Genomic DNA, 12,358 nt, shown 5'->3' with positions numbered 1-12,358 from the left:
TACCACGGGACTTTGTTTGAATGTGTAATCCTACTCTTGGTACAGTCGCATACAAGGACGAGAACTGCTCACTGCCAAAAAACTCGGTAAGACGTGAGGGAGATGAGCAGAGAAGGAATGCGAGTTACTTTCACACTACCAATACGATCATCATACATCCAACAGCACACAGTAGGGACTACTTTTTGAACATTTTAAGAGGGGGAAATGCGATAACCAGGGATGAGTATTATTAAAAGACATACATCACAGTGGACTTTACCCACAGAGTCACCTGTCCTTGGCTTTGGAAGACAGCGCTGGTCTTACTGGTGGAGATGCCTCACTGGAGTAATAAACATTGTTCTGACTCCAACGTTTCACTCGTCTTTTTTGTGACCTACCTCATTGATGAGGAACTGTAGCTGGATGACGGCCGCTCCACTCTCATGCTGACAGTAACACTCCACGCCTGGACGACCAAACCTAAAAGGTTGTCTGTCAAGGAACGTACAGTATCATATGTAACACCAAAGCACTTGTCTTTGTTTGTTTATGGCAGCCCGGTATGCACTTTACATATTCACAGTAGAAGTAAAAGTAGAATATTCACAGCCTGACCAGATTCATCACCTACAAGGCTTCACCCTTTCTGACTCCCCACATGCCTTCCCCATTCCTTTCTTGTAATTATTGTAACTATTCAACACCCTGTAATTGTACAGCATAGGGCTTAGTTTTACCAGCAAGCTTTTTATTTTAAGAGCATATATTCTTATAATAAAGGCACTTAAGAGCACCTAATACTATTATTGAGGTAGATGATTGCAGTAACAGCTGTGTGGTAAACAGAAGAGAGTGCTTGGGAGGAATATAGTCAAAACAAAACAGAAGAACATTGGCAGTGCTGCAGCGAGGGAAGAAGACTGTACCAGGATTGAGGGGGAGCAAATGGAAGGAGGGGGAGAATTCAGATATTCAAATATATATAAATGCATCAGCAGAGAAGAGGTGGATATTATGTGAGCAGATGAGAAAATAATAGCAGGGAGGGAGAGCGAGAGAGGGAATACAGTTATACGGAGATCGGCCACTCTGATAAAAGATGCAGAGGAGAGAGAAAACATGTACAGAGGGGTGGGAGGATGGAGGAAAGGAGAGATGAGGGAAAGGAGAAGGGACTGACAGAGAATAACTGGCTGCTCTTCCTGAGGAGAGTGAATGGGTGAGCTTACTGATTATACCCATTCATTCTGGTGGCAATTTTTCTTACAGGGGGCACATAGAGGTGTAACACCCTGGGGACGACACTATTGCTCATCATTAGTTAGTTAGTTAGTGCGTGTGTGTAAAGGTGGGGGGTGGAAGGTTGTAACTCGCATACATATGAGCAGTTAAACTGCCTGCAGAGGTATCAAACCAAAACACAATACTGTGAGGTTTTATGAATACAGATTCAATTTAAACATCATAAGAGTATACTAGACTGAGAAGAGAAATTCCTTTGTTTTACCATTAATCAGAAGAAAACTGCATCACATGTTGGTAATGACAATGGAAGCAATAGCAACAAGAGAACAAGCAGAGCCCTCGGAATATAATCGAAACACCAATAATCAAGTCCTCCTTTCCCACAGTGCAAACTGCGCCTTCAGCTCCCAGACAGGCCCCAGTGTAATTTATTAAGCTGTAATGCATGTGATCATTGCTGAGGTGTGTAGTGACCGTACCAATCAATAAAGCCATTTCATCAACGGAGCCAGCACCACACACACCTTCTTTTCCTTTGGACTGAATACACAACACGGGGTTTTGTAAGCAACCAAGTGAAGTACAAATGTATTTTCATCCTTTCATCTTCACATTTTGCATCATTTGGTCCAATACATTAATCTCCATCCATTGGCTACTATTTCATTTATAGCTATATTCGACCGCAAGGTATCAGCGTGGTTCAGTAGCCTGTGTGCTGCGTGGAAAGCTGCCCCTCAGCTCCTCAGGTGGATTAAGCTTTGACCTCACCATCCCGGACATGCAATTAAAGAACTACAGCTCTGAGCCGGTGATGCCCTGAGTCCCTGTCCAGGAGAAATCCACCAGCTTCTTTGGATTTCAGCCAGTAAGCCCCCAGAGAGATTGAGCAGGCCTAAACTATTACACCTGGATGGCGCCCCCAAGTCAATGATGATCAGAATCTTCCCCTATATGACATCTGACATATAAAACTTATGTTAAGCTGTTAACCTGTCTGTAAACCCCCAAGACCTTTAATTCTGCCTCACTCCACTTTAAACCTCCCGCAAGTAAATGAAGAGTAACCTTTGACTGCATGGGATCTATAGGAATGGTTGGTTGGCAGTTTTTGGAGTTGCTTTTAATAAATCACAACATGAAGTTGAATACTTGGGATTGAGCAAACATGCAGTAAAGTACATGTCCACTGCCACAGTAGTGGCACTTCAGACTTCACTTTATGGTTATGAAAATGTTCAGAAGCATTTATTAAAACATATACATTTCATCGTGTTCATCGAGTCAGAAATAACAAAACAATTCAAAACAATTGCAACTCCACCAACTGTCAAACTGAGACCTGAGGATAAGTTCTAAAAAGAAGAGAAGTGAAAAGTGAAATATGTAGAGTGACACAAGGTCACTGCTGCACTTCAAAGTTTACTGCAAGAAATTAAAAAATGAGAAGTTCTCTGACTTTTAGACAAGAGGCAAAAGATGATCATCAGCGCGCACAGAATCACTGTCACAGCCAGTGGATGAGGACGGAGGACCCCGATGCTCTCTCCACTTGACCTATATGGCTGCGATGCTCAAGGATATTGCTGCTGGCTACACTGTCACAGACTTGACGTCCATGCAGGCCAAAATGTGCAAGTAAGGGACAGCAAGCTATAGGTTAGATCAGCTCATTTAATGAGCATCGGGATGTATTGTATGCCTAAAAGCTTTAATTATGTTGCTTTTAATTGTTTCCGAGCGCAGAGGGGGAAAAGTGATGAGAGAGGAAGTGGCGCTTGTGTCATTGCTGTTTGCCAAAACATAAGGAGGTACTCTACCACCTTGAAGTGTCAATTGAATTACTGGTTGTACATGCAAGTAATTACTGGAGCTGGCTATTTATCTTCATAAACTGTAGATAAACTGATCTGCAATAAGTTAACAAATGCTCCCAAAAATGTGGAAAGTTACTTTTAGGTCACCATGTGGATATTTTTCCTTAATGCCTGACAAATGTCTCAATAGGCATTAAATATCACTACTCAATAACATCCCATTTGTCCAATTAATCTGCAGTAGTCTATAGTGCGACCTCTCTACACAGTTTGTGCTTCCCCTCTGTTGCAAAAGTTGTTGAGCATTATTCTTATGTGTAACCTTCATTCATGGGACAGTGCCTGTGCGGTGTGTTAGTCAGGCTGTTTTGGGCCCAGCGACGGTAACAGTCCATCTCACTCAAAGTGACTTAATTGCAAACTCTTTCCTAATGTTGCCCGGCAAGCAAATCTTTCAGGGTCACAGAAAGAGAGCGGGGAGTATGTAGTTAGACGTTGTGCTTGCTCACATCGCCTTCTCTCTGAAGGGAGGCAGCCATCCCACAAGCACATTATCATGAAAAGCGCACATATGCCTTCACACAGACATAAAACATTCTGCTAAATAAATTCAAACCATCAAAGAAGCAACAAATTGATTTTGTTCATATTTCAAGTGGATGTTGGCACAATAATTATCATTAAAATGCAGCAGGCCACAACAAGACATCAAATCCAATGGGAGAAGACTTGGCTTCAGTGCCAAAGAATGTGCAAAGAATATGGCTAAGCACTGAATTTCACCACAAGCAAGTTAGTTCTAGTAGACTAAAGTTCTGTATTTCTCCCTTTGTATTTAATTAAGAGAGACTAGTACTTTCAGTTCATGTGTATCTTAGTGAAGCATGTCTACATGCTCTACAGAATTGCATTTGATGGAGTGTTTAACACTCGCATGTTTTTATGCACATTTCCAATTTGTGCATAAAACAACCTGGAAACTCAAGGCGAGAAAAAGAGTTGACATACTGCGAATTATTTTTTGGAAGCTTGGCTGAGGTAGAGAAGTTTGTATATCGATGAAAAGAAAATGTGAGAAAGTGCAATTGAAACAGACTTAGCCGATGAATCATGACAATCTTGACGCATTTAACTTAAACATCACTCAAAATAATATTCCTTAATGGTTTAATGGCACAAGGTTAACGTCACCCACAGTTGATCTCAATGGAGCATCTGGCTTATACATCTCCTTAATCAATGCATTGTTTTTTGAAGCTCCTATATTTAACCACTCAGGACAACAAATGTGTCCACGAAAATGTGTCTCACAGATGAGTAGTAGTCAGTAGGAAGGTTAAGTAGTTAACATTGATTGAGTCGGACTGACTTTCCAAGAATATCGAGAACAAAAGTACTACAATGATAATAAAACAACTAGTAATGACTTGTAAATAATTACAATAGTCATTTGTAAATAATTTGTGTTACTCATACAACAAATTATTTCAGTTTTATGGTAAACCAATAAATCATGTTTTAATTGTTTGAAAATAATGACCTCATCATTGACTGTTGGCTCAGAGATAATAGAACATGTATGATATAGTGTGATCGTAAAAAAGGACCACTCTGTCTGTGTTGTGCGCTTTCTGCTGCTCTCAATATGTGAAGGTAATTCAATCTTTACTCAGTGCATGAAAGCTTTTACATTTGTTTATGTAAACCTCCAACGGTGGGTAGCTATTTACCACTGCAAATGTATTTCCTATAAAATACATGTTTCCTCTGGCAGTGTGCCTTTTCCCTCGATTTCACGCCAGCGTGGGAAATTTCAATTTCTGTGGGTTGTTTTCACATCAATGGCTTTTGACACACTACAATAACATTACAAAATCTTTCACAGGATTAAAGAAAGAAAGACATTATGAGAACACGATCATACTTTTTAATGATTCCTGAACCAAATGGAAGGTGTGTTATCCTGCAGGTTATTAATTGCATTTTACCCACAATATTTCCTCAGGGTAAACATGCTGATACATCTGGAAAAAAATCATCATGTACAGAGGAAGTAATTCATTTCATTTTGTTATATTGTCATGCAGAGAAAACATTGTTTGTTTGTTTCAAAGATAGGAAAATGTGAACGAGATTAAAAAAAGATGTCACATTGCTGGTCATACTGTGATTCACAAGTAATATTGAACTGCTGAACAAAAAATGTTGCTTCCATGTCCCCTGAGCACTGCAAATGCCAGCAAAATAAAAGCATCACTTTACGAGAAAAGTTCCTCGACATCTCAGTTGCCATAGTCAAATTCTTTCCAGTGTTTTAACAAACATGACCCAAAGTTACGCTCAAGTGCCTCGACTCCGTCCACTCGGGACAGGCTCCGTAGGAGATGTGTCACAATTGCTGACAAGAGCATTCCTCGTTCCATTTTAAACCAAGCGAAGTCTCCATTTGCCACACTGCACCAACGCTAAAAGTGGACAGACTGACCGCAGGGCAGCGATGGGAGCGAGACAAGAAGACGGGCAAAGAGAGGAAGACAGAGAGCGAAAGCAGAAAGTGGGTCAGCTTTCACGTCTCGTCAAGCCTGATGAAATTTTCCTGAGCTATTCTGGAAGTCAAAGTTGACTGATAATTCACTTTTATGTTGCTCCTCTTGTATTTATTTTTGTCAAAGCCACGGGCAACTCTCCTGACAGATAAAGGTGAGTCATTGGGCATCTGGCAAAGCAAAGTTGTCACAGGGAGAATTGGCTGAGTAAAGTCGGAAACAGACTGCAGGTTTTGATGGAACCACGTTATCCAGGAAGAGAGTGGATCCTGATAAGTGTAATTGAATAGGGATGAGCCTGTGTTTCACATGAGAGAAGAGTTGGCTTGCTGCTTGTCTGCTTACTTCAAACATATCAGGCCTCCGTATATTTGTACGTCTGTGAGAGGAATAAATAGAAAAATGAAGGAGAGGGAGCAGCTTTAGATGAGAATAGAAAGCTCCAGAAGGATGGGACAAGGAGGAGGGTGGATAAAGATGAGAGGCACGTTTTAACATGAGCCAGAGCGATGACAAATGATGGGCAAGACAAAGTTGTGGATGCGGGAAAGGGGAAACGGTAAAACAGGGGAGCCATCACAGAGGAGGAGACACAGAACGAGAAAAGGGAAGAAGAGAGAGGTGATTTAATGAAGGGTAAGGAAGGACTGAGGGAGAGGCACTGAGAGAAAGCACCAGAAAGAGCAAGCCTGGGAGCACTGAGTTGCTATGACGTCGGGCCTGAAGTGACGTCAAAGCTAGCCACTCATACATCACCCTGCAGGGGAGGGGGGCGGGGGCCCCGGGGCATCGGCTGCTCTGCACTCGACCCAGAGACAGCAATGAGGCGATAAAAGCTGGGCAGAAAACAGAAGGAACAGAAGGGAGGCAATGCACAAATGTCAGTCAAAGGAAGACAGAGAGAAAGAGACAGAAATGAGGAGGACATAGGAGCGAGACAAAAAACAAAACAAGGAACAATACAGTAGCCTCTAGAAACAACAATTGTGCAAAGACCGCAACCGCAAAAGGACTTCAACTACTTAGCTGCTTGTCCACACATTACTCAGCACCCCTTTGATATCCTACGAATCATCCATAATTCTGAAACAAACCTTGGCCTAAAGATGCCTGATGGCTTCCATGTCACCCATCTCCTGCCCCCCCCCCCTCCTCCCTCCTCTGGCTGCCTGCGGCTGTTTACATCCAATTTAAAGGCTGCTGCAGTGTCGCCGGCACTCTGCTATTACCAGCCACTTTGCTCTACCTTCCTGAAGTCAGGCTTTTTGGTGTTGCACCCTGACTCGGCACATGTGATGATGTTTTTATCTTCTTATAGCCTTTTAGAAGCGCATAATGTATCAGGATAGTTATGTTGCAAATACTTTTTAATGGGTCAGTAAGTCAATATATTATTGTTTTGACACATTCCAGCAACCGTACTTTCTTTAAAGCTTTTTGGCCACAAAGCATGCATTTGGAAATGTAATGAATCAGATTAACGACGCTCAAGATTGTCTTGAAACACTGGAGAAAAAGCATATCCTGTGTGTCCAGCAGGGACCTCTCTTCACAATGCTGACATGGTTTTATTGGTTTCGATGGAATGGAAGACATGCTCTGGACAGAAAGGGCAGGACATTTTTTTGTTGAGCTGAGCAGCACACCGGACAGTGAAATGTGAGCCTTAACTTGAGCAAAAAATGTCCTTTAAACAGGTTTTCAGCTGTCGCTTAGCAACAGCAGGAACAATGATTAGCATCCTCCCAAGAAGCCGGTGCACAGTGCAAGCGTAAAAAGCTCTCTGGACGCAGGTCTTCACCCCTCTGACTTTTAGAGATTTACCCATTGCAGCTGTAAAGGGCCCCTAAGACTTATTTGTGTTAATTTGTTTTCCTTTCCCCTCCCTCGGGCAGAGCATTTAGGTAGCACCAAATCCATCAATGACAGAGATGAGCGCGAGGAAGCCGGGAGATTCACGCTCCCTGACATGGAAAAAGAATCGGACGGAAATGCATGCAAGTAGCTCACAAATGCAATCCTAAAAGGCTCCGACGCACAGCTCCACACACCAAGGAAAAACCTAGAGTTTGAGCAAACTGGAGATTCATTTGTTTAACATAGTCCTTGTATAAATAATCTCCCTTGACACATTTGATTTATTATGCAGGCAAACAATTAAACTGCGATGGGGGGGCGCTGAGTATTTGTCGCTGCCTCAGCTTCCACACACTCACCTTGGGAAGCACTACGACACTATTATAGTCCCCGTCCCTAAGATTCAACTAGATGACATTCTTGGCAATGGCCATTTGCTGAGGTGAACAGTTCAACGTTGCAGTAATCCAAATCCACGGGAAAAACGAGGCCTGTTCTTAGAGTTTGCAGGTACGCATGTGTGCTCTTGAGACTGTACAGTTCAAGATAAGAACATTACACAGATGACTTTTAACTTGAATACGGATTTGGATGAGTTTTACTGCAGAGAGAATATAACACAAACCAGCCACCATCCTCTTAAGCTCTTATAGTCTTCCTCAGTGATTGCAGTGAAGCACAATGCTGAAACACAAAGGGCTGCGTGGCCAGTTATACTAGAACCCCGGCTCTATTAAGAAATATTGTCCATGAATTAGTCTGGACCTGAAACAGCACAGGCAAGGCGGGTTAATTGTAACCCCCCCCCCTTGCTGTCGGGATAATGTGGATTGTTGGTGTCTGGAGCGTGGCCAGTTCTGCCCAGTAGTAGGGTGTTAATAACCCAGTGAATCATCTATTTTCAGCAGGAAGACTCAGCACTGAGCTGCTGTACGACCACTGCGAGGCAAACATCTGAAAAGAGATGCGACAGAGGGGGTGGGGGGGGGGGGGGGAGTGAAGGAACAGAATAAAAGTGGGGAAAGAGGTTTGGAAGGCGGGAAAGAGGAAGGGAGGGTGGGAGCGGAGACGGAGACGGAGGATGAGAAGGGATGAAAAACTATGAAGAAGTTGAGTCAGCAGAACAGCTTGTGGCCAAACCCTCCAGCAACAGCATGCATAGCAAAGGAGAGCAAAGGAGAAATGTAGGAGGGAAAAGGGAGGAGGGGGGGAGGTAGAACGGGACAAGAGGACGGAAGAGAAAGAAAGTGCAACAGAAGGAAGAGAATTAAGAAAAGTGAAATACAAGAATATTTAGTCAGTATCACAAGCTTGATCATCTTGGACAGAACAGATGTTTAGCAATGCTACTGCAACTGTCACACTGTTTAATATTCTCATTTACAGAGTGTGACAGGCAGAGGCTTAGCAGAAATCATAAGTTCTGCTGTTGTGATAGCAATGCAAAGCCAGTTAAAGGATTATGTTCCAACAGGCGATGGAGTTCAACAATGTCTGCAAGTAACAAGTGGCTGCAATTAACTGCTTAGAATGTGACTTTAGCGTCGTCGTAGCCTGTTCTGCACTGATTCTGAGGTCGTAAAAATAAAGATTTTTTTTGCATTTAGAAGTAGCACTGTGTGTGTTTTTCCAAAGGAAACAAGACTAGCGGAGCCAATCTGATACCAAACTGAAGTAAACTACCTGTTTGGATTTGGGTGAGTACAATTCACACCAATTTTTTGAGTTATATTTATTGTTATCATATCTCACATGAGTACAAGGTGACTATGTATTAAACATAAGTCCTGGCCTGTGAATGACTGCAAGGACACCGACTCCATCTTCCGCTAACACACTAGCGCTCAGAGCCCCACTTGGCCAATTACAGCATGACCTGTGGTAGACGCAAAGGCTCTCAGCTCACTCTGCAGTCTACGTCAAATCTGCCCTCTGTGACTTCTAACATAGCTGTAGTTTTAGGCTTCAGCTACATCGTTCACTGACTCTTACAATGTACCACCAAGCAGCCAGTTTGTGTTTGTTTGTTTTTTTAATCAGATCTGCTAGTCGCGGTTGTTTGTTAGTTTGGTTGGTCTGATTGTGTCCTGACTTAGCTCAAGATGGACATTTAGCCTTAATATACACACAGCTAAGGGGAGGAGGCCGTCACGGGTCAGCAGTAGTCTATCCCTAGCTGTGAGCCTGTAATGGATACGCATGTCACAGTTTGGCTCTGCATGGCATGCCTAAAGTGTACAAACCCTGTCTAATGGACAAACCCTGTATGTGCCACTGTGTGTGAGGAATAGACCAGAGAGGAAAGAACTTTGCTCGTTGGCAACACTACCAAACACATTGGTACTGTGCTGGAAACCATAACAAACATCATCCTTCACATTGCAAATGAGAATCAATCGTTCCAATCTGTCTCCACTCGAGCCACATGTTCACCTGCTGGACTCGGATTGAATCCCACCTGAACTATTTCCCCCCTGCTTTCTGTCTTCCTCCTCTTTCCAATGTTCGTCATCCATCATCTGTCGAGAATAGGATTTGAAAAATTGAAGAAAAGGTGAGTCAAGACTAAGAGTTTCAAAGTGGAGTCTTCACTGATGTTGCAATTTAGCTTGGATATTGAACAAGGCTCTATAACTACTGTAGTATTCAGGTGTATCCTGTGTTAAGATGTTTAATGTCAAACCTACATTGACTGAGTTTATAATACTGCACTACGGTTTCAAACCCCTCTTTAGTTGCAACAATAACTCATAAATATAACAATTAACAACTATGAGAATCTTAACTCTTGAAATAAAAGGCTTTATAGATTGGCAATCCTTTTCATTCATGTATATACTTCTAATTCGTTATGAAACTAGAGAACTCTATGACATAAATGAAACATGAACCACCAGGTGTCCAAAGGGAGACTTGTAATTCCCACATTCCTCTTTCTGGCCTCATGCATTCACACTGTTATCATTGGATTGCACATATTGAACATGGTCACGACGAAAGCAGAGTGTTGCAATCTATAAACAGACTATCAGATAGTCCAAACAATGGGGTATATAATGCCAGCGGGGCGAGGGAGAGGAGCAGGTACAAAACCCTCTCTGACATTTGATCAATTTCACCACCTGCACATAATGTTTAACAATAACATGCTCGTTATAGGATAGTGTGGATTAGGAGAATGATAAGGCAATTAAAAGGATATAGATGAAATGCTTGTACTCTCTCTCTCTCTCTATATATATATATATATATATATATATATATATATATATAAAAAATATAAAAACGTCACACTTCACCCAATTAAGATCAATGTTTTACTTTGAGGACTGAGACAGAAGACATCATAAGGCTGATGGAGAGAAAAAAAGGGAGAGGAAACAAGTATAACAGTCTCAAAGACAAAACCCATGTGGGCATTTAAAATGACATGGGGAGAATAATTTAAGGAGAAACATGGTTTTGCTGTATAGACAGAAGATGGAGAAAAACAGGGAAAGAGAGATGGGGAAGAAGACACAAGCAACTGTAGGACTAAAAGTCTGTGACTGGGTTTCCTTCCGTCTATGAATAATGGATGTGGCGAACGGGAGCCAGCATATGCATTTAGATGGCTTTATGTATTACCCTCTCAAAGTGGTAGGGAGGAAAATGTTTTATTACAATGTAACTTAATGCCAAATTAACCTTTAACACATTCACACTGCCAGATAGAGGCTCTTTGTTTTAATACAATCACCAAAAGGCAATTAAATGCATCTGGACTGAGGAGCTTTCTCATCAAACACTAATCTAATCTTAATTAGAACCATGCCAGGTACTATACTGTAAAGTACTGTACTGTGGTGTATTGTACCACACACTATTAGAGAGTGGGAAACAGGAGCATTCAAATGAATGTTACATAATTTGCAAAGCTAAAAACATTTCACAAACACAGTCATTAAGCAGGGTTCCTGGAGCTATTCTCCCCACATTCCCAACACTATCTCAAAGCAATCAGGTGTACTCTATCGTGTGTGTGTGTGTGTGTGTGTGTGTGTGCTCTCTTGTTCCCTCCTCCCTCCTCTATCCTGACACAAACGCACACACACATGCACCCTCTGGCACTGATATCAAACAAATCTTTTCAAAAGGTAGGACCACGGGAGACTAGCCAGCGTTGGCCGGCCTCTAATGCGTTTCAGTGTGCCAACCAATGCTGAGCCAGGCCCCACTTTCAAGGACAGGTACCTGTAAGCTGCCAGCGCAGCAAGAGTCAGTCATATTTCCAGCCGTGCAGTAACACTCGACTGGCTGTATACTCATACTTCAGAAACGCGTGTGTGTGTAAGAGATGGACCGCTAAACTAAGAATCGTTGCACAGAAATGCCGAACGAAGGAGAGTTGTCGGGACAAACCCTGACTTTCTAGATTACTCTGATTTCTGCCAACTATGTTACTCACATACAAAGTGAAATGAACCACAAGTAACGTTAGGGAGGTCAAATTGTAGAGAACTACAACACCAGCATCTATAGATTAATTCAAACTAATGGATTGAGTAATCTTTACAGCACTCCCTGCTGGCAGGAATTCTGTTGTGTCTGCTTTAGGACTAATTAGACACACTGTTGGTACATTGTATGGCTGTCACTTTGCCAATAGCACATCGGAGAGGGGCGTCTTGTCAAAAGTGCCATGCAGCATATCAAATATTAATCAGAGTGCTGTCATTTGCTCTTTGATTAATGCGAGACGGAAGTATTCCCAGCACTGGATTCAAGACTGAAAATAAACTAAGAAATAAATACACACAGAGGTACTGCAGTGTTGCACCTTGTGAAGCATCTGCATTTTCTCTCTCTACCCTGATATCTGACACACACACACACACACACACACACACACACACACACACACACACA

At 42.3% G+C, this 12,358-nt stretch overlaps 1 protein-coding gene across 4 annotated transcripts in view; it reads right to left on the bottom strand.

The window, feature by feature from the left end:
• Positions 1–12,358, bottom strand: part of stxbp5a (syntaxin binding protein 5a (tomosyn)) — an 83,980-nt gene that overhangs the window by 50,995 nt on the left and 20,627 nt on the right. For all 4 annotated transcript variants that reach the window (XM_031870433.1, XM_031870434.1, XM_031870435.1 and 1 more), the window contains exon 3: positions 384–465. In XM_031870433.1, coding sequence (XP_031726293.1) covers positions 384–465 — 82 coding nt within the window. The remainder of the gene's footprint in view (positions 1–383; positions 466–12,358) is intronic.

The sequence above is a fragment of the Anarrhichthys ocellatus genome, unplaced genomic scaffold (genome assembly GCF_004355925.1).
Source record: "Anarrhichthys ocellatus isolate YVR2014 unplaced genomic scaffold, GSC_Weel_1.0 scaffold52, whole genome shotgun sequence".
NCBI lineage: Eukaryota > Metazoa > Chordata > Actinopteri > Perciformes > Anarhichadidae > Anarrhichthys > Anarrhichthys ocellatus.
The sequence above is the reverse complement of the archived record's forward strand: the minus strand, read 5'-3'. Positions and strand labels throughout refer to the sequence as shown.